This window comes from Camelus dromedarius, chromosome 30, assembly GCF_036321535.1.
Source record: "Camelus dromedarius isolate mCamDro1 chromosome 30, mCamDro1.pat, whole genome shotgun sequence".
NCBI classification, from domain to species: Eukaryota; Metazoa; Chordata; class Mammalia; order Artiodactyla; family Camelidae; genus Camelus; species Camelus dromedarius.
In genome coordinates this window covers 14423964-14447517 of record NC_087465.1, presented here as the reverse complement: position 1 = coordinate 14447517, position 23554 = coordinate 14423964, and the positions used below count along the sequence as shown (strand labels likewise).

The 23554-nt window shown below is 41.4% G+C and overlaps 1 protein-coding gene across 2 annotated transcripts; it reads right to left on the bottom strand.

Annotated features, from left to right (window-relative positions):
* Positions 1 to 555: 555 nt before the first annotated feature.
* Positions 556 to 22877, bottom strand: LY96 (lymphocyte antigen 96). 2 transcript variants are annotated; one of them, XM_010979418.3, is made up of 6 exons: positions 22643 to 22877; positions 15836 to 15925; positions 12806 to 12934; positions 7747 to 7799; positions 6909 to 7017; positions 556 to 1430 (listed from the first exon to the last, which is right to left on the bottom strand). In XM_010979418.3, exons 1-5 carry the CDS (start codon positions 22752 to 22754, stop codon positions 6919 to 6921), a joined length of 483 nt encoding a protein of 160 aa, XP_010977720.1. In that variant the 5' UTR covers positions 22755 to 22877; the 3' UTR covers positions 556 to 1430; positions 6909 to 6918. The 2 variants fall into 2 exon arrangements, with proteins under 2 accessions (XP_010977720.1, XP_064336958.1); XM_064480888.1 differs by lacking the exon at positions 556 to 1430 and adding an exon at positions 1792 to 1991.
* Positions 22878 to 23554: the final 677 nt, after the last annotated feature.

Genomic DNA, 23554 nt, shown 5'->3' with positions numbered 1-23554 from the left:
CAACGGTTTTAGGAGCTCTGTGCAGATGGGAGAAAGACCAAAGGTGTATTTCTTATTATAAATCACGACATCACACCAATCCTCCAGATTCTAAACAGAGAATGTAACCTTTAACTCTTTGCTTCTCAACTCTTGTGGAAAGCTCAGGTTTGGGAAATAGCAGGCAGAAATGCATGAAAGCCCCAATTCAAGCATTAGCTTTTACTCCTTGTCAAGCAAGTGCCTCAGTAGGTAGGTTGCCTAACTGGGACCTCACTGCTCTGAATAAAATCTATTCTGTTAAGCTTGTAGTGTACTTCAAAGGATGTTGTTAGAATTGGTCATATCAAAATCTCAAAACAAGGAATATAAATGGAAATATGTGAAAATATGTATAATCTCAAAAAATCAAAGAAATTTAAACAGTGAGATGACTAATTTGGCTTACTAGATATGCTAAAAAAATTTTTTTTCTATAGATAATGAATTAAGGCAACCACAAGTACTTCAGTCTGGCTGGAATGTCAAGTGTGAGACCAGGAACAGCAAAAGGTAGTCAGAGACTATTCACGCATGTATTTAACAAATACTTATTAAGGTCTTCTTTACATCAGGCATGAGGATGGATGATGAGGACACAGTGGTGAATGAAAATAGGTATGGTCCTTGCTTGTGTAGAGATTACACTCTATTGGGGTAGACAGACATCAATCAAATAATTACACTAATTAATATATTACTGTAATCCGGCTTGGGTGTTATGCCAAAGGGACCACTAGGTGTCCCCATATCCATTCATTCCACCTACAGTAACATCTCCAGGTTCATTGCCAGGCATATGGCAGCCAAAATAAGGCGACTTTTCCCAGCCTCTCTTACAGCTAGGTGTGGCCATGTGACCAAGTTCTGATCAGTGAGGGGCAAGTAAAAGTCATAAGGGCAACTCCTGCGTCATGCGCTTAAAAGGAGTGACTGTCCTCCCTTCCCCCTTCCGCTGGCTGGAATGTGAATTGGTGGTGAATCAGGCTGGTGGGCAACAACCTGCAGATGTCAATGCAACAGGGTAGCAGGATCCTGGGCTCCCAACACCACAGAGCCTCCAGACGGGTCCTGGGCTACTTAGGCACATACCGTATTGTAAGCCCAAAATAAACTGTCATATTAAAGTCACCAGTCTCTATTTCAGTAGCAGTTCTATGTGCTAACATGTTCTAAGAAGAAGAGAGTTCTCCAGGAGATAAAGGCTCATGACCTATGCAGAGGAGGGGGGCTTACCTGAAGAGTTGAGGTGAGAGCTTAGATTGATAAATCGGTGCACTTAGCTGGGCTGGAGGCTGGGGTGGGGCGGGTAGGAGAGGCCTGGGGAGGCTTGTTTAAAGCACTGCAAGAAGATGACTGTTGCTGTAGAGCCCGAGGAAGAATGTGTCAGAATCATCTGAAGGGCTTGAAGGCTGTATCAGAGATGTGGATGTTTAGTCAAAGAACAGTGGGAAGCCATTAAAATGTTCTAAGCAGGAGAATAAGATGATCAGATTTGGGTTTCAAATGCATAGCTCTCATTGGGATCAGGGTTAGGCGTGGTGTTTGGATAACACTGCCATAGTCAAGAGAGAAATGATGGTGCTTTTGCCCAGTGTTGTAACCCCTGTGAGCCCAGAAACAAAGGGAATGAGTCTCACAAACACCGTGTTGATTTAAAACACACACACACACACACACACACACACATAAAAGAATACATACAGTATAATTTCATTCATATGGTTCAAAAACAAGCAAAACGAGTCTACATCAAATCTAAGGTGCCACTGATTGTAAAGCACACCATTCTTTTATATTTTTGTATTTATATTTTGTATTTCTTCCAGGAAAGAACAAAATGCTGCCAAGTAAACCTTGACAAGCCATCCTCAGAAGTACATCTCAACTTCAGCTACGCTCCAAAAGGAAAAGAGAACTTCTTGGATTCAGTCAAGTGAGGTAGATTGTCTAGTGATACACAGGTGGGAAAACTGAAAAGAAAAGCAAAAACATTATCACAGAAATGAGGATAGTAGTTACTTTGTGGAGAGAGGGCTGGTTATGTAACCAAGGAAGGGCAAACAGGAGTGGAGAGAGTTCTGGAGAGCAGCAATGTTTAATTTCTTAACCTACAGAGGGGTTTATGATCATTCCTCAAACTATGTGTACAGATTTTATACATTTTTCTGTATGCCTGCTGTATTCCAAAAGAAAAGAAAGGAAGAAAGAAAAAGAAGAAAGAAAGAAAAGAAAAGAAAGAAAAGAAAGAAAAGAAAGAAAAGAAAAGAAAGAAAAGAAAAGAAAAGAAAGAAAAAGAAAGAAAGAAAGAAAAAGAAAGAAAGAAAGAAAGAAAGAAAGAAAGAAAGAAAGAAAGAAAGAAAGAAAGAAAGAAAGAAAGAAAAAGAAAAGAAGGAAAGAAAGGCCTAGAAAAGGTTTAAGAGAGATGGAGAAGCAGAAGAGCTGGGGGGGTGGTGAGTGGGAAAGCTGTGAGGATGAAGACTCTGAGGCTGCAGAGTGACCCACAGATAAGAGAGGACGAGCCTAGAAGCAGGGGAACGAGTGAAGAAGAGAGGTTTGTCTTAGCCTGGGAAACAGGGAGTGGGGCCAGGTGGAAGTGTCCCTGCTTTCCTGGGTCTGGTAATCCCAGGGCAGAGAACAATAAACAAAGCAAAGTTCCTGCTCTCAGGGAGTACAGTTTAGTGGCAGAACCAGACAATAAACAAATAAATAGAAACATTTCATAAGCTAGAGAAGGTGGCAGGAAGTAGTGTGTACAGTCAAGTCAGGAATGTAGTAACCAAGCACCCAGGGCCACATTATGACTTTCTCAGGTCCTAACCCTTTTGCCTTTGTGGGACCCCATTCTGCATAAAGAGAATGCATAAATTAAAAGGTATATTTTATAACTGCCTTGGCATAAAGGTGAATACAACCTGGACTAGATTCATTATTATATATTCATTGTTATTATATTCATTTTTAAAATTCTGATTTTAAGAGAAATTAAAATGAAAATATTTTTGAGGGCCCTAAGCCCTGTGCCCACGATGCCTAAATAGATCAGCTGGCCCCACAAGCATCAGCAACGGAAGGGTCAAAAGCAATGGAAAAAATTAAAAACAAACCGTAGATACAGAGAACAGGGTAGTGATTACTAGAGTGGGGGTGATTTAAATGGGTAAAGGAGATCAAACATGGGGACTGATGGAAACTAAATCTTTGGTGGTGAGCATGCTGTAGGGGATTCAGAAGTGGAAATATAATGTACACGTGAAATACATAATGTTATAAATCAGTGTTACCTCAATTTTTAAAAATTAATTAAAAAAAAAAAGCAATGGAAAAAGTCAGAGAGGAATAAAGGGAGGGCCGGAATCTGAAATTAGCCTGACTCCTGGGACGAGGCAGACCACGTTGCTGTAAATCAATTAGAATGTTTTCAGCTGCAAGTGATAGAGTCCTGACTCCAACTCACTAAACCAGTAACAGGACAGTCCAGAGGTACGGCAGGGTCCAGACTTGGCTGATTCAATGATGCAACAGTGTCCGCAGAGCTTCAGGTCCTTTCTAACTCTCCATTCTTCTGTCCGCAAGATGGGCTTCATCAGAAGTCTGGTTCCCTTTATAGTCACCAAGTGATTGTGAGCAGAAACGGAGGCTACATCCTCCTTGTTTATACCCAGTGAGATAGCCTAGGAATTTTAGTCCTTCCTTGCAGTCTGACTGAGCCAACTTCAGTCATGTGCCCAGCTAGACCAATAATTCCATGCAAGAATACCTTATCTGGCAAATCAGGATCCATTCCTGGAGCCAGGGCGATGGCGTGCACAGGAACAGCAGCAGGGAATACGAAATGTCTGATTACCCCCTCAAGAGCTCAAGAGTTATAGAATGAGCTATCAGTATGCAAAAACAAAAAAAAAATATTTTTACATACATCATGTATATTAAGTATTTACTTCAAGTAGTAAAAAATATTTACATCAAATATAAAAAGAGGTCCCCTGATGCAAGGGAGGATCTTCAAGGAGACTATCTGTGGAAGATGGTTTTTGGAGAAAGCTGTGCTGTGAGCTTTAGCCCCAAACCCCTCCCCTTAAGGGGTGAAATGGAGGTGGGTAAGGATCTCCCACCTCAGTCCTTGATGAGTGGGGATTCCACAGGGCTTTGCAGAGAGCTTAATACAATCACCCCCATATTTTGGTGGCACACAGTTGGAACTTATGCTTGGAAAAATCATAGGTCTCTCTGTTGGTGACTTTATCAAATCACAGACCTCTGCATTGCAAAATCCCAAAGTCAACACTCAGTCTTCATCTTATTTTACAGATCAGCCAATCAAAATCAGCAAAACAGTTTCTTCACCTGACTTCCAATAGGCCAGCATCCCAGCTTTTCCTCCTATCTCCATGGCCACTCCCTCTCTTTTGCTGGGTTCTCCTAAACCTCCCACCTGCACCGATGATGGAGAATCCCAGGGCTCAGTCCTTGGACCTCTTATTTTCTCTGCTGACACTCCTCTCTGCTTGTTGACAATTTCCAAACGTTGATCTCCAGCCCAGAACTCTCCTGAACTTCAGACTCACTTTTCCACTGCCTTTGCAAAATCTCCACTTGGATGTCTGATAGATATCTCAACATGTCCAAAGCCAAGTTCTTGATTTTCCCCTCTAAAACCTGCTCCTCTCTGACATCCCCATGTCAAGGAATGGCAACTCCATCTTTCCATTTACTCAAGCAAAAAAGTTGGAATCATCCATGACTCCTCTCTTTGTCTCATTTCCTACATCCAACACATAGACAAAAGTACTTTTGGAGTTGTCTCTACTTTCAGAATATATCCAGCATAGATCACGTCTCACCACCTCCTCCATCATCCTTTTTCTGGATTACTTCCCAATTTCCTTCTTCCTTCCCTACCTAGATTATCGCAAAAAGCTCCCCAGTTTTTTCCCAGGTCTAAGTGCCAGAATAAGCCTTTTTTTTAATGGGAGCTGATGTCATTCCCCTACAAAGAACCCTCCAAGAGCTTTCCATCTCACTCAGAGCTGTAGCCAAAGTCCTAACAATGGCCTGTCAAACTCCACAGCACGTGCCTACCCACCCGCAACAGACGCCGTGCTAGCCTCATCTCCCCTCACTCCCTTGACATCAGCTGTTCTCTCAACCTGCAATGCCTTTACTAAAGAAAGCCACCTGGCCTGCTCCCTCAGCTTTTTCAAATATCTTCTCTGTGGGGCCTTTCCTGACCACCTTATTTGAAAATGCAACCACCACCTCCCCGCCTGGGTCCCTATTCCCTTCCCTGCTTTATCGTTCTTCAGAGCACTTATACAGAGCAGGCTTGTTTCTAAAGTACTCTATCATTTATTTGTCAGTCTGTTCCCACAAAAATATGAACTCTGTGAGGGCAAGGATATATTTTGCCTGGATTGTTAAATGCTGTATCCCTAGCATCTAGAATAAGGCCTGACATACAGCAGGTGCTCAGTAAATATCAGGTGAGTGATTACATGAATGTTGCTTTTGGTATCTATTATTTGAATATGTTATAAGAAGAAAATGTTCGTTTATCCATTCAGCACATATGGCTTCAGAGCAAATTCAAGCCTAAGTACTATGCAAGGTGCTGGGTCAAGGGTGGTGAGCAAAGCTGAACTGACCGCCCGGCCGGGCTCAGGGAGCTTAGTCTGGTGACGGGTGATCAACAGAAGGACAAAATGAGTGTTGAGTACTGGAAGGAAAGGACACAGGTCTACAAAAGCATGTAACAGAGTCAGCTGGTCCTGCCTGGATGAGGTAAAGGCAGGTGGAAGAAAGAGATCTGAGGGACCAAGAAAGCCACAGGAGCCTCAAAACCTGGCTCCATCTTATATGGTTTCTGAAGGGCTCTACTCAGGACTGCCTCTGCCCAGTGTCAGAAGTATAAGAGGCGTGCTACACGCTACCTGTTGATAATTCCCTAGGGACACAGCACCTGAGCCAAGAAAGGTCACACCTGTTACAGATAAGGGATAAAGGCCAGGTAGAATAGAGGTGTGGAGGTGAGGTGGAGGGAACTGTGTGGGTGAAGGAGGGAGGATGGCACATTCTGGAACAGAGAGCGTAAGGGGAAAGTGGTGGGAGAAGAGGCTGAAGAGGGAAAGCGGGGCAGGGCCTGGCAGACCGTCCAGAAGATTCCAACTTTATCCCAAAGGGAATCAAAAGCCACGGGGAGGGCCTTGCTTGTTTTTGTTTTGTTTTGTTCCAGCTGCACTGTGGTGACAGGACTGGGCCTGGATTTGAAAGTATCACTGAAGCTGTTCTGTGGAGGAGACTTTACCTGAGGCCCTGAGCAGGCCCGGGAAGAGCAGGCAGGAGGCAGCAGAGCAGGCCAGGGGGGCACGGCCGGCTGCTCGCCCCAGAGCAGAGGCAGGAAATGGAGAGAAGTCAACTGACTGAAGAGACTGCATTACCTCTGTGTTATGGGCTGCACTGTGTCCCCTCAAAATCCACAAGCTGAAGCCTGAACCCTCAGTACCTCCGACTGTGATTGGATTTGGAGACAGAGTCTTTAAAGAGGTAATGAAGGTAAAATGATGTCACTGGGGTGGGCCCTAAACCGATACGACTGGTGTCCTCATAAGAAGAGATTAGGACACGCGCAGAGAGGGAAGACATCGGGAGATGTGAAGACATCGGGAGAAGAAGGCCATCCCCAAGCCAAGGAGGGAGGACTCGAAAGGAACCAGAGCAGCTAAAGCTCTGATCTCAGCTTTCCAGCCTCCAGATCTGTGAAAAATAAATTTCTGAAGTTCAGGCTGCCTAGTCTGTGGTATTTGCTATGGCAGTCCCAGCAAACAAATACACTGTGCAAAAAAGAAAAATTAAGGGAAGGATAAAACCTTTGAAAAATAAAAATATAATACTTCATTTATTCTAGCTGGAATCAGGATGATGTATGATGGTAAAGTTCAAGCAAAGGAGCCTTTCTTCAGTGTCCCCAGAGATGGCTTCTGCAACACAGTTGTATTGTCCCTAAAACGAGCAGTGAGAAATACAATATAGAATGTTAGATGCTTCTATCTTGTAAGACTTTTATAAGAATTTTGTCTTATGAGGAGGAAGCCAATTTACACCGAATTGGTTATCATTTTCTCTATTTTCTAATAAGCTGCAATTCTGTATGCCTTAAAATTCAGTGAGTAGAAAAACCCACTTATTTCCCAATTCCGAGAGGATTTTAAAAATAATTTCTTGAAACTAGCCTACCAATGAGATTTTTCAAACAAGATACACCTTGTAACAAAATTGATAAAGAATATACATTATTAACATTTATTTTAAAATCATCACCCAAAGTGAAACGTGAAAAATGTCATCGCTAGGTATCAAATGCAAATGTCTGAAATTACATCATTATTGTCCATGGAGGCAGTTCCTGAGTTATACATAGCAGGTATGTAGTGCTTTCACCCAAATCATTCAACGTATACACAATGAGCATTTGCATTTACTTTTAGCAATGTATGCTGGAAGGGAAAAATAAAATTCCAAAGGGCTTTCTTTGGTGTAAGTTTTCTATTTTTCTGTATTCTACAGAAAGAAGAAATAGCAAAATATCCAAAACCAAGAAGTTTAAAAAAAAATCTTAAACATCTTAATCTTGAATCGATAGTTTTAGAAGTTATGAATTGCTTGTTTCAAATTCTTAACACATCTGTTACTGCAAAAGGTTTAGAAAGTACAAAATGACTTGAACAATACCTTAGAAAATCGTAATCCCTTGAAGGAAAATCCTATTGTTGTATTCACAGTCTCTGCAAAAAAGTACAGAAAGTTACTGCACATTAGATGGTTTTTTTTTTTTTTTTTGTAATAGTAGTATGGAGTGCAACTTTTACAGTTTTCCTCCTGACAGAAGCAGTCCCAAGCAAAATTGTAGAGAAATAATGAGTTTTATACCCTGGCTATGACTGTCCTGTGGCTTCTTCCTCTACCACCCTGAGCTCCTCTCAGTACCAGCCTATATCTCATCCCTTAGGGGGTAAAAACTCAAGGCCCACTGGTCCCGGTGATGAATGAATGACGAACAAGCTAGTACTAATATGCTTCATCCCAAGTTACTCATGTGCATGTTTACTGTTGTTGCCTCTTAGCAGGGAATGATAAAGAAAAATCTTCCTGAAGGTGGCGGAGAGATTTGGGAGGCAGCCAGGTTAGCAAAGCTCCCTCCAATCCCAGCACTGAGAAGCCTAGGTACGTAGTCACTGCTGACATGCACGGCCGTGGGCCTGGCCCTGCAGAAGCTGTGGGGCACAGAGTCAGAAGTACAGGAAAAACCACACTCCACTGGCCCAGCTGGAAAAAACAAAGGAGTGACCTTGCAGGGTACGGATAGAAAGGTAGAAATGTTTTGAGTCTCTAACAAGAGCAACAGTGACCAAAAATATTTTTTTAAGTAAAATAGTCAAATGCAAAACAGTAATGGTTATTGTTCTTTGAATTGGCTAAAGAAAATCCTTAACAGCAAATGAATAGATTATGTCTGCATGTGTGAGTTCTTTTCTCACAAATAAGCATTTATTTATTTACTTCTGGGTATGTCCTTATTAGGGGCGCTAATATACTGAGATGTTGGTTCTTGAGTTTAGTAAAGTGATCATATCTTCAAGATCTTATGATCTTTCATTCAAGGCCAATTCACTTCAAACTTCATAGCTCAACAAATATTTATTGAAGGCCTACTATGTACCAAGGACTGGGAAGACAAAGGTTAGTATAACACCATCCTTTTCCTCAAAGAGTTAAAGTCACCTGGGGATCTAGACATGCACAGAAACCATTCCAAATACAACGACCACGTGCAATGAAAAGATGCAGTAAAGATAAAGGCAGGATAGCTTTTTTGTTCAGAGTAACGGCTCTGGGGCCAGAACTGCTTGGACTTCAATCCCAGCTCTTCCACTTACTCAGGGTGTGACTTTGTGTAAGTCACTTAATTTTTCTGTGCCTCAATAAAATGACAGTGGATAATAACACCTACCTCATAGGATTATTATGAGGGTGTTGACTGAAAAAAATACATAACCTAAAAGTTGAGAATTATGTTTTATTCAGCCAACATTCTGAGGACTTAAGCCTGGGAGACAGCCTCTCAGAGAGCTCTGAGGGACTGTTCTGAAGAGGTAAGGGAAGAGCCAGGATACACAGGAGTTTTTGCAGGAAAAAAAAAGTAGTCAGAACATGAAAAGATTACTGTTAATTAAAGAAAAAAACATACATCTGAAGTTAATGAGTTTAGCACCTTTCTCTATATGGGAAGATGCAAGGGTCTGGACTCATTGAAATCATTCCTTTGACGTGCACCGTAACTCTCTAGGGCCAATATCCTGTTTTCTCCATCCTGAAGCCCCTCAGGGTCTACCTTGGGGAGGGGGATGGAGGGTAACTACAGTGGCCAATAGCTTGATGGCCACAACATGCTTTGTTTACTGATTTGGCAGGTGACATTCTTTGTCCACAAGGGCTATATAAGTTAATACATGTAAGTGCCAAGAACAATGCCTGGAACATAGTACTTAGTAAATGTTATTAACATTAAAAAAAAACATTATTTATTATGACATTAAATGTTACTCCTTTCTAGACCACCCTCCCATGGCATCTTCTGAATAATAATGTTAATGTTATTAATATTGTTGATATTAATATTATTGTGACGGTAGACCTGTCATAAAAGATGGGAAGGAAGGTGGGGGAACATTCCAGGTGGCTGGAAGAAGAGGAGCAAAGGCAGGGAAGGAACAGTCAATATAGCTTATGCACAGGCCTGTGAGGGGCTCAAAGTTATTGGAGCAAAGGAGCAGCAGGAATCCTAAGCCGTCAGCTGGAAGAAGCAAGCGTGAATGGGCTCAGGTTCCACACTGGAGAGAATGGAGGTGGCAGGAAAACCTCCAAAGATGTGAACTGGTCAGACTGTGTTCAGAAAGGTGAGTCACATGACCTGGAGTACAGCGGCTGGATTTAAGGGAGGTTCTAAAGTCAGGGAGACCAGTTTGAGGCCAGGAGGCAGTGAAAGAGTGAAGAGAGGAGGAGGAAGTGCCTCCCGTCACCTCCATCTCTGGTGCCTCCACCATTGTGATCTCTCTGGTTATCCTGGAACTTGCCTGGAGAGCGCTTATCACAGACTGACTCTTACTTTCCTTTCATCTCTAACTTATTTCGTGACTTAGTTCCCATCTTGTTTCCTCCACTTGTCTACAAGCTCCACAAGGACAGGGGCTTTGCCTGGGTCACTTCTGAATTTCTGGCTCCTGGTACTACCTGGTCCCTGCATACCCGACTCCAAGACCAGCCACGTAATTTGCAAGGCCAAGCACAAAATGAAAATGGGGGCCACTTATTCAAACAGCAGGGGAAACTTCCCATTAATAGTACTAAAATAGGAAGTTTTTTCCTTTCTTCCATAGTCTCTCTGTCTAGACTTGCCATGGTGTTTTTAAGTCTTTTTTTCTTTCCATTTTGTTAGACATGATTGACATGCAGCTCACTGATGGTCCCGTCCAGGTCTCCTGGAGACTGTGCAGGATGCAGGACACAAACCTTGCATGGCGCTCTAGGTTGCACACCGTCCCCCGCCAGGGAGAGTCAAGTCCTGACCCCAGTACCTGTGAACACGGCCTTTTTGGAAGTAGGATCTTTGCCGATGGTCAGGTTAAGATGAAGTAATTGAAGGGGGCCCTAATCAAATGTGACTGTGTCCTTATAGAAAGGGAAATTTAGACCTGTAGACCAACATGCATAGAGGGAAGACTACACAAAGAGACACAGGAAGAAAATGGCCATCTACAAGGCAAGGGTGAGTCTCCTGGGGCCACCGGAAGCTAGGAAAGAGGCCTGGAGCAGATAATCCGTAAGAGCCTTCAGAGAGAGCCTGGCCCCAACGACACCTTGATCTTGGACTTCAATTTCTGTTGTTCTAAGCCTCCTGGTTTGCAGTACTTTGTTACAACCACCCTAGCAAAATGCTGAAATTGGGGCTAACTGACTTATTAAGTTTAAGATGCCTTTGAAATATCTATTTATTTATTCATAAATGTATTTTTGAAAGAAACAAAGGGGTGTGTGTGTGTGTGTGTGTGTGTAAGAAGTGGTAAGACTATGGATAATTTTTATTTTATCTTTATTTGCCTATATTTTCTAAACATCATATACTATAAATGTATGACCTTTGTAACAACAACAAAAGGGAAAGTGATTTTGAAAGTAGATAAGTATGTTACTTACTTGTTTGATTCCTAAATGTTCAAGGGTCTGTTGATAACCTCAAAGCGTCTTAAATCAGAATGTCCTGAGCTCTAGGCCCACATACTTAGCTGCTAGATGGATATGTTTACATGAATGTTCCAAACTTACCTTGAGCTCAACATGCCCAAACCAGAACTCATCACCTTTCTCTTTAAAAATCTGCCCCTTCCTTTTGCACACATTTCAGATAATGGCACTTCCATCCATCGAGTCACTGGCCCTTGAGCAGTCCTTGATTTACCCAGTGTTTCCCGGCCACACCGAATCAGTGAGCATGACCTGCCAGTTCTGTCTTCCACAATGCTTCCTCCCCTCCACTCCCGGGGCCGCCGCCTTTGTTCAGCCCTCCTGGTCTCTCACACTGCCTCCAAGCTGCATTCCCTTCCATCCAAGTTTCTTGCATCAGCCAATCCCCACCACCATCCATATGGACACTAGTTACCCGCAAAAATGGAAATCTCGGGGGGGGGTCATCCCTACCCACTCACAACAAGACGTGAGCCAACATTTCACGCATGACTTACATGTTGGCTCCTGCCCCTCTTCTAGGCTCATCCCCAGCAATTCCCTGCAGGCACATTGTGCTCCAGCTACAAAAAAGCTACTCTCCTAATGGACCATGTTCTTTCATGGCTAGATATGTTTGCAGATGCTGTTTCCTCTACAGGAATGTCCTTTTTCCTTATTCTCTGATGTTCTCAGATTCAAGACTCTAACAAAATACTCTCTGAAGCCTTATCTGAGTTCTCCTGACACAGTAAGTTGATAACTATCTAGGTAAAACTAAGCGCATATAATCTATTAGCATTTATGACATTTCATTAGAACATCTGTTCCCATGATTATCTTTCCCAGAACAGAGTGACCTTCTGAAAGGGAAACCCTGTCATTCGACTTCAGATCACCACAATCTAAATCATGACTTGCTCAAATCAGGTTCAACAGATGTTTGTGGAATGAAGGGAGGGAGAGAAGAAGCAGGCAGGTAGGGTTGAGTCTGATACATCTTAGATCTCAGGGAAGTGAAACTTCAAAAATTCACAGAAAATGTCAACATAATCCCACAGGGATTAAGTGAAATCATTGTAAAACTGTTGTATGAGAGAAATGGACACTTTTTAAACAACAGCAATCTGCCAAGAGGATTCCTTTCAAAGAGAAAGAAAGTACGGTACAGTGGAAGAGCCAGGAGACTACCCCATTACCAGTTGTCCAAATGAACAAGAACTGAACCACTGAAGGCATCATTTTCCTCACTTGTAAAAAGGACAGGACTATAATGTCACGAACAAAAGAAGGATTCTATTACCCATATGAATATTTTATATTTAATCACCATAATTCTTGAATTCTTATGCTGAGCACCATACCAAGTGTTCTTATATGCATTCTCTAATTTAATCCTTAAAACCATGTAAAATATGTTTCATTGTACCCATTTCACAGAGGAGGAAAATGAGGCTGCTAGAGGTTAAACAACACCCAAAATTCATATTCTGGTAAGTTGAATGCTTACCTCCCTTCAGAGCTCTGCAAAAAGAGTAATTGTCATCAGATCCTCGGCAAATAACTTCTTTGCGCTCTGGAAGACGTATAGACTTAACAGATATATAGAGATTGAAATATAATTTTTTTATGTCTCTCCCTTAAAAAGAAAAAAAATTTTCATTAGCCCCTCAAATAAGATATTCTTTTATAAATAATAATTAACATTTACTGTATACTTAAAATATGCCCTGTGCTTTTCTTACATTATCTCATTTAATCATCATAACTACCTACAATGTGAATATTATTATCCTTTTTTTGCAGATGAGAAAACTGAAGTTCTGAGACCGTAATTAAATAGAATGGTCCCACAATGAGAATTATGTGTGCTATGCCTAAAAATAGAGGACCTATATTTTTGAGAAAATTATCAAATGAAAATATAAAATTTCCAGTTATAGTCACAGTTCCACTAGAAATTTCAAAAGGAAAGGAAAAGAAATGATGATAATCAACTCATGCCCACTTTTTAGTAGTTTTGATGAAAGATTTCTTGGAGAATGAGACTGAACCTTTCGATTAAAAATTAAATAAATGAACTATTATTTCCTCATGATCTTTCTATTACCAGTGAACATGGAAAATTCAAGGAAAAAAAATGAGTTTTGCTCAACTTTTTTACATTATTCAGTTGGCCAGATTTGCAAAAGATACACAGCCTTTTTTAATAATGAAAATAATCATTGAAGTTATTTTCCTAGTAAGGTCACCATGACTCACTGTAGCTATAATTAAAAAAAAAAACTTTTCCTTCTTTACCTTAAACTTTGTTATTCTTAACAGAACTGCCAGCTCCTTCATCAAAACCTTCTCCTTCCCTTGGTGCTGATGCTCCTACTTCCTTCTGTTGTCCTCCAATCTTTCTGACTGCTTCTCCCCAGTCTAGCTCATTGACTCATCCTTCTTAGGGTTCTATCCTCAGTTTTTCTCAATTTTCACTGTGCACACTCTCCCCAACTTTAAATACTACATAGGGTAATGACTCCCAAATCATCACCTTTAGTCTCAATCTTTCTCCTGCAGACCTGTCCCCTATAAGTACTCAATACCTCTACTCAAATGCTGCTTATTACCACACCCAACAGATCCAAAATTGATTTCCTCACCTTCATCACCAAGTCGGCACTAGAAATCCTAATCCTGGCAAATCCTACTAGCCTCCTTTCATTCCTGTTACCACTATCTTAATGCAGGTCCTCATTACTCTGAACCTAAAGTACCACCAAACTTTCTAATCTCTCCACTTCTCTACTTGCAAGGTAAAGCGTGGAGAAGAGGCACATCATAGAATCTGTTTCAAACAGTGTTCCCATCGCCCACTCCGTGGACTTTGACTTGAACCTCTCCCAAGTCAGGGATGTGTACAGAAGTTGAAGAGCTGACTTCACAAAGGATGCCTTGAGATATGGGCACACAGTAGTACTGCTACGGTGTCTGCCGTCAATGCAGAACAAGGGACTTTCTTGCATTTCTGCATGGAACACACTATGATTCCAGTCTTCAATGACTCCAAGAAAGGAGGTGCTGCTTTGACACCTCAACAGTTTATATCTGGATAAGCTTCTTGCACTTTGGATATCACTGTGGTCACATCAGGCCCATGAACAAGGGTCAAAGTGACGTACCACTTGCGTGGCTCAGCAGGCCAGAGGTATCAATGTAGGTGTTGGAGTGAGAGACAAGAAACATGGCGGATGTCAGGGGTTAGAAAAAAGAAGACTGTTTTTGAGCTCATCTAAGACAGCTCCAGGAACTTTTGGAAATAACTTTGAGGAAGGCTTATTTGTCAATTAGTTAATAGTAGCATATAATTTATTAGCAAGGCTATAAATTCTCAAAATAAATCATTTCCATTCCCAAACTATTTTTGGTCCAAGATTGTACTTAGAGCTCTTACTGAATTTAAATGGAGATAGGGCCATAAAAATAAGGTTGATTTCTATGAATATGGCCAACATTTTATACAGATGTTCTAGTATATTCTAGGAAAACTCAGGTCATAACCACAAAACATTATAAAAAATATGACCACATAATTATTTTGTTACTGAATTAATATAATATTAAGTAAATGCCATATTTAGTGAATAATTAAGGTATTTGTTGTGGCCATGCAAGTGTGCTACTCAAACCTCCCTTCCAAAGAATCCGCTGGGTGGAAGGTAGTTGGCAGACAGCCTCCAGCTACTGCACTCTCAGATCCATCCCAGCACTCAACCAGAGGTCAAACTCTCACAGTCTGCTCCTATAGTGACCAAGCACTGTGAGGACACTAGAGGTAGCCAACTCCTGCCTGTCATGGGGCACTTGTGACAGGCAATCTTTGCTCTAAAGCTCCCTATTGACCTGGCTGAGAGTGTCTCAGGCATGCCTTTTGGTCTGATGACCATCCTACCAAATTCTCCTTCCTTCTTTCTCATTTCAAAGGTTTCAGACCTACACCTCAATCTGAGTCCTCTCCTTGCCTGCTCTGGCTTCCTCTTTCTTTTGTTGTTTACAAGCATTTCCCTCCAAAGATCTCTTGTATGTCTAATTCCTTCTTGATATCTTCTTTTCAGAGAACCCTAAGTGTTGTTAGCTAACTGTGCCCCTTGCTAGCTTTGAAAATACAAGAAGCCATGTTGAAAAGCCCCATATGGCAAGGAACTGAGGGCTGGCCAATACCCAGCCAGGAACTGAATACTGTTAACAACCACATGAGCTTAGAAGTGTATTTTCCCCCACCTGAGCCCTCAGAAGAAACCCTAGCCTTAGCCAACACCTTGATTTTAACCTTGTGGGAGGCCTCCTGAAGCTGACACAGCTAAGCCATGCCCAGACTACTGATACACAAAGACTATGAAATTAAAAATATGTACTGTTTTAAGCCATTAAGATTGTGATCATTTGTTACATGGCAACAGAAAACAAATACACATACATTTAGAACACAATCATTCACCACTGATACTTCCGGAACCCTTTTAACTGATCTACAAAAACAAAACTTTGGACTTACTTGGAATGAAGTAAAGATACAAATATCCATTGCTTCCCTTCAATGTTATACAGGGTTTAGTACTTATTGAAATAGGGAATTTCTTGTCATCTAAATGGAATAAAGAAAATGTCAATAAATTATTATAAATCATTTCCAGTAAGTAGAGTATTGTGAATGTCAGCCCCCTAAAACTACCTTTAGCATTAAAATTTTATAAAGAGAAAAATTGAGGGCAGTTAAAAATATCTCCATCCCCAAAGGAGTGACATCAGCAAGATGGAAGACTAGGAAGTCCTCCTCTGCCCCACAAACGTATCAATTCAGCGATAATTCATGGACCATTGTGAGAAATCAGAAACCAATTGCAAGTTTCCTGCGTCCCAGGAGATTGCAAAACCAGACTCACTGACTCAGTAGGGAGACTCAGGACGCCCTCTCACCAGAGACACTGCTCCTGGCACAGCCTAATTAGGAAGAGATCTCCTATTCCCCAATTTCACTTAGAAGGAAAGAGGTTGCTTCATGCAGAGTCTCAAATTTTCCAAAGGGGATCCCCAAAGGACTGAAAAATAGAAAGTCTGAACGAACCTATAAGTAGTATGGAGATTGCATCAGTAATTTAAAATTTCCCAAAGAAAAGTCCCGGACCAGCTGGCTTCACAGGTGAATTCTACCAAACATTTAAATAAGTACACCAGAAACTGACACAACATTGTAAACTGACGATACTTCAATTTTTTTTAAAAAAAAAGATTTGAAGAAAAAAAAAAAAGAAATTAACCCAATCCTTCTCAAACTCTTCCCAGAAAATGAAGAGAAGGGAATACTTCCAAACTCATTTTATGAGGCCAGCACTACTATAAAAGCGAAAGACACCACAAGAAAAGAAACTGTAGGCCGGTATCCCTGATGAATTTAGATGCAAAAGTCCTCACAAAATGTTAGCAAACTGAATTCAACAGCACATTAAGAGGATCATACAGCATGAGTAAGTGGGATTTATCCCTAAGATGCAAGGACAGTCCAACATACAAAAATCAATTAATGTGATATGCCACGTTAATAGAAAGAAGAAAAAAAAATCACATGACCATCTCAAGAGATGATAAAACTCAACACCCTTTCGTGATAAAAACTCTCAACAAACTAAAAGCAGAGGAAATGGCCTCAGCATAATGAAAGCCATCTATGAAAAGCCCATAGTTAACATCATAAGCAACAGTGAAAAACTGAATGTTTTTCCTCTAAGGTCAGGAGCAAGGCAAGGATAACCATGCTTAACATAGTACTGGAAGTCCTAGCCAGATCAATTAGATAAGAAAAATAAATAAAACCACCTGAATAAAAAAGGAAGAAGTAAAATTTTCCATTTGCAAATGATATACCTTTATATCTAGGAAACCCTAAAAACTCCATTAAAAACTGTTAGAACTAATTTAAAAATTGAGTAAAGTTGCAGGATACAAAGTCAACATACAAAAAAACCAGTTGGACTTCTATACACTGACAATGAACTGTATGAAAAGGAAGTTAGGAAAACAACCCCATTTACAATAGCACCAAAAGAATAAAATACCTAGGATTAAGCTTTCCTTAACTCCCCCACACTGCCCCACTCCCACAGTCACAAACACACTATCATTCATAGTACTTGATCATCTTTCAATGGTCATTCAAAAATCTCTACTACAATTATTTGTTTATATGTCTGTCTTCTTCATGAAAACAGCACAAGCCTTGAGGGCAGGAAGCATGTCTCATTCATGTTTCATGTCTCTGGCACACAGCACACTGTAGATTATAAATGTGCATTTATCCACTTCTGCTTAGCATTAATTATGTGCCAAACATTGCTCTAGTCACTAGAGAAACAATGAACAAGGACAGTCATGGGCCCTGCTCTTGATAAATGTACATTCTAGTAAAAAAAAATCAAGCAAGGTCATGAGTTAAAGATTGAGTGTACTGTGGGGATAGAGGAATGGGGAGGTGGGGGTAAGTTAGAGATACCTCAACTGCATTACTCAGTGAGTGACAGGAAGGAACCAGCCCTCTGGTCATTGGAGAAAGAGTGTTTTAATCAGGAGTGCAGACTCAGAGGTGAGAATGACTTCAACGTGTTCAAGCAACAAAAACAGACACATACATGTGTACACACGAAGACCATTCTGTGAAATATATGTAATAGGCAAACTCACAGAAAAAGAGCAGAGGTTACCAGGGACTAGGGGGAGGGAGAAACGGGAAGTTATTTTTTAATGTGCGCAGTTTCTGTTTGGGATGATGACAGGTTCCGAAAATGGATAGTAGTGATGATTGCACAGCATTCTGAATGTACCTAATGTCACTGAATTATACACTTAAAAATAGTTAAAAGGATGGACCTAGAAACTATTATGCTAAATGAAGTAAGTCAGACAGAGAAAGACAAATATCACTTATATGTGGAATCTTGAAAAATAATACAAATGAACTTACTTACAAAACAGAAACAGACTCACAGACAGAAAACAAACTTAACGGTCATCTAAGGGGAAAGAGGGGAAGGATAAATTAGAAGTTTGGGATTAACATACACACACTAGTATATGTAAAATAGATAAACAACAAGGACATACTATATAGCCCAGGGTACTATATTTAATATCTTGTAATAAGCTATAATGGAAAAGATTCTGAAAAAGGATATATATATATATACATATATATATATGTATAACTGAGTTACTTTGCTGTATACCTAAAACGAACACAACACTGTAAATACTTCAATTTTTTTAAACGGTTAAAAGGGTAAATTTTATGTTTGTTATGCTGGTAATACAAACAGTAACAATAGTACCAATAAAGGCCAATATAAATGGAAAATAATGAGGGAGGGTGGGAATCATAGGAATCAGGGACCATCTTGAAGGGGCTTGGAGATCTTGGTATGAAGTTGGGATTTCACTCTAATTAAAGTGAAAAGCCATTCAAGAGTTTTAAGCAATGGAGTAATATTTTCTTACGTTTTTAAAAGGTGTCTTTGGCCTCTGTGGCAATAACAGATTGTATGGGGGGAAGAACTGAAGTGGAGAGAGGACAGTTTAAGAGGATGTTACAGAGGCCAGAGAGGAGATGAGGGTGGCATGAGTGGTCAGCAGAGGACAGTGAAAAGCAGTTGGCTTTAGAATATATTCTGGAGATAATGAAAATAAGAATCACAGAGAAATTGAATGTGGATAATAAGGGAAAGAGATAACGAAGGATTCCTCTGGTTTGGGAATTAAGCAAATGATGAGATAGGGAAGATTTAGGAAGTAACAGATTTGGAAAGGGGTGTAGGTCAATATTTCTAGCTCCAAACGGCCATTAGACTTCCCAGTGGTTATGCCGAGTTTGTGGAATAAATGAATGAATCCCGCAGATGTGCCTAGTTATCCCTCCTACTACACATAAACTAGACAAAAGCCAGAAGTTCCTTGAGGATGCAGCTACATCTTACATAACCTTTACATTCTCAGTATTCCCCAGCATAATGACTAAGCCTAATGCCTATTAAAGACTTAATAAACTGAATTAAACTCAGCTGACTTGACTAGACTCTGTAGAGCAGACAGGAATTTTGATGGACCTCAAAAGGTTTGTATAAAACAGAAAGATGGACAAGAATGTTTCCAGTTAGAGAATAGTAGAAGTGTGAATAAAGACCAGTAAAGAGGGTGGTCTGCTTGGGGTAGGGGGGACACTCCAGATGCCAAGACACACATGCTTAGCTGGGCAGACCAGATGCAACCACACATCCAACTGATCAGCAAATCTCATCGACTCCATCTCCAGAGTATTTCCAGACTCTGATCCCTCCTCATCACCTCCATTGGTCTGAGTCACACTCTGGTCCGAGTCGCCATTTTCTCACTCACCTGAATTATTGTAACAGTCTCACAACAGGTTGCCTGCTTCCACTTCTGCCCCCTTATGGGGTATTATCAACACAGGAGCCAGACCAAGCTTGTCTCACAGTAAAGCTAAGTCATGCCCTGACCTACAGGTCCCTCACCCCCACCGCCCTTTCCCTCTACGACCTCGTCTTCTACTACCTCCCCTGCACTCACTCCGCTGCAGCCGCACTGGCCTCTTTGCTACCCTGCAGCACACCAGCCGTGTTCCCGCATCAAGGCCGGTGTACGGCTCTTTCCTCCCCACCTTCCCCTAGACATGGGCATGGCTCACTCCCTCAACCATTCCAGTCCTTGCTGGATGTCTCCTCCGTGAGGCCTTCCTTGGTCACCCTAATTTAAAACGCAACCCCTAGCCCCATCCCTGCCCTCTGTCCCCTACCCTGCTTTATTCTTTTCTCACAGGGGTCACCACCATCTGACATGCTGAGTATCTTACTGATTGAAACTCCCCCAGGGTGGTGACTTTTATTTTGCTGCTTGCTCACTGCTATATAATTTCCTTGGTGCCCAGAAGAGGCGCAGGCCAGATGCTCAGTGAATATCGATTTAATTAAATAATCCATGAATTCTTTGAGTTTCAGGACTACCTTTGGCCAAAAAAGGTTAGAACTGAGTCTGACAATTCTAGGTTACAGGATGGTGTGTGTCCAGGGCTCTGTGGACTGACTCACTCACACACCTACATTTTCTGCCTTTTCCAAAGCTGGAAAATAAAACGGCCAATTCTTGCCATTTCTATATGTTATGGGCTGGACTATGTTCCCCTAAATTCATATGTCGAAGTCCTAACCTCCAGGACCTCAGAATGGAACTGTATTTGGAGATAAGGCCTTTAAGAGGCCATTAGGGTGGGCCCTAATCCAATATGATTGGTGTCCTTAGAAGATAAGGAGATTCAGACTGACAGAGAGTCACCAGAAATGAGCGCACACAGAGAAAAGGCCATATGAAGACACGGCAAGAAGGCGGCCGTCTGCCAGCCAAGGAGAGAGGCCTCAGAAGGAAGCCAAGCCTGCTGACCCTTGCTCTCAGGCTCCCAGCCCCCAGAACTGTGAAGAATAAACTTCTGTGGTTCAAGCCACCTAGTCTGCAATGGTTTGCCATGGCAGCCCTGGCAAACAAGCATACCGTCTATGTCAAGTGGAAATCATCTTCAGGGAAAGGACTGGATCAAAAGGATTGTTTTCACCAACATCCGGACAATAATACCCGGAGCAATCAGTGCTTGCCACACACGACGTGTTTCCATCTTGACCAGGATGGATTCTCTAAGGCAGGGAAAGGACAATGTGGTGTTGGGGGGTTGGGGGGGCGCAAACAAGGTCTTGCTCTAGCCCTGAATCCCACTTGCTTCCCACGGTCCCTCCATCCGTGGGGCAGCAGGAAAGGACCACAGAATTTTTCAGGGTTAGAGAGAAACAGGTAAGATCCCTCCTCAAAACTCAAAAGACAAATTGAGTTACTGTTACTAGAAGATTAAAAGCTAAATCATAATATGAAGTGTTATATAAATAAAGGCCATAGGAAACGTAGCAGAGAGAAGGTGGCTCAATCGACATGTGGTGCAAAGGAGAGGAGAGAAGGGGGCCTAGTGCAGTGACAAGGTCCTGGAACAGGGGAATGCAAACGGACCTTGTGGGATGGAGAATTCCAGAGAGAAGCTGAGAGGGAATTCAGCACAATCACAAACAGGAAAAAAGCCATGAGTGTGAGACTGATCCTCAGAAGCAACTTCATAGAGACATTTGCCAGAGTGTGTTTGCAGGACCATAAACACATACTCAAAGACTAAAACAAAGTAACACTGAAAATTGGGGGATTAAATAGGCTCCTTTGTCGCAGAACTTCTCAGAACTCAAAGTACGTCTGTAAATCCCCCAAATGATTAGACCACAAACCCTTTTTCCCAAGAGAATCTCAAAGAATTAGTATTTTCAGAGGCACTCCCTTAGGCTTTCCTGATGTTGCTGGTGGGTAGAAAAGACCAGCCAACCCATGGTGAGGAACACAGTGGAAAGTACCAAACCAAAACAGCAGTCAAACCCCAAAGCCATCCTTTCAGACCAGCAGATATTTGTAGAGAAAGAGGGGGAGACAAAAAGAAAACAAGACAAAACCAGAAGAAGAAGAAAAAAAAAGTCCAACCATTTAATAGTGTTAGACTGTTAAGAGTGTGGCTGGGTTTTTGTTTTGTTTTGTTTTGTTTAAGTAATCGATTTTATTGTTTCTAAGTGGCTCTGTGCTAAAAATTTTACCTTACAACAATTCTTGAGAAGTAGGTTTGAAAATCACTTTCATTTTATAGATAAAAATGCTGGGGCACAGAGAGGCTAAGGCTTTGCTCAAAGTCACACAGCTATTAACTAACAGAATCAGACTTATATCCAATTCCAAGAGCCTTCAGAAACCACAGCCTGAAACAAAGAGCACCTGTTACCTACCCAAACCTGTGCTGAAAAAAAAAAAAAAACCAAAAACAAAATCAGAGCCTGGAGCAACAAACAACAGTTTCAGGAAGCAGCTAGGACAGCCCTACCTCTTCAGGAAGAACCGGTCAGTCTTAGGGCAGAGGCAAAATCTCGGAAGCAGACAACTTTGCCAAAACTAGGAAGAATCTGAAACTGGGTTCAAGGTAGAGACAGCTGACCACAGGGAGCAACAGAAGCCCTTGGAGGGGGGTACATACAGCACAGTTCAGAGACTCGTGAAGGATGGAGAAAATCCACACAGGGCAGTAACCAGACATCACTTTTACTGCCAGCAGCATCCAGAACACACAGCCATCTCCTGTGTCCCGGCGACAGCAGAGGAAGGTTCTTATGAAAACTTACCCTCCAAGTAGTAGACAATACAAGTACCTGCCTGCCTTTGCCCTTGGACTTACCACAGTAGTTGTACCAAATGCTTGCGTCCGAGGAGTTGCAGATCCAATGTTTCTCCCCAGGTTCAGTAAAAATGGAAGAAAACAGGGTGGAAAAGAGCATCAATGGGAACATGATTCAAAAATCTCCAAACCGACAAAAATGCAAGGAGAATCAGCAACTAATCATCAGAATCTTCCCCTTTAATAAGTAGAAAAAATTTAACTTAGTCATCAGTCACATGATTTCTGAGTTCATATCCAACTGTTTCCTCTTTTGAATGTGTGTGTGTTTAATATTTGAGCATTTCCTCCGAGAGGACAGGAACATGATTTAGAATGTACTCTTTCCAAACATGTGACACATATGAGAGCACAGAGCTTTATAAACAAAACTAGGTACTTCCCAGCCAATAGTAACAAAACCAGTCTGTAGGTCTTTAGAATCTCAAGACTTTATCTGCATTGCCATTCTCTCCCACAAGTCTCTTTCTTTCTTTCTTTCTTTTTTTTTTTTTTGAGCATTTTTATAGGTTTTATTAGAGATTTAGATTTAAATCTAAAGCTTTAAATATATAAATATTTAAAATGGAAGTTAGGACAATATTTAGAGGGGAGAGAGGTTGTCTCTGTTTTCGTGGCTATTTTTGACATGTTTTCAAAGTGGTTGGGATTCTTTCCCTGTAAATTTTCTACTCCTGCCAGCATGTTTGCCTAACTCAGTTACTACTGAATGTTCTCCCTGTTTCCATCTGGACCATCCTTTTCTCTAAGACTCCTTCTAAAGATTAGTCAACGAGGATCTTTGGCCAAATGTCAGACTTAATAGATCTCAGGGTAAGAAGTAAGTTCGAAAAGCTTCTAAAAACGCTCTCAGGCACACACTGTAAGTGACAACTTAAGACGCCCAGAGACTTGGGGTCAGAGCTGGACTTC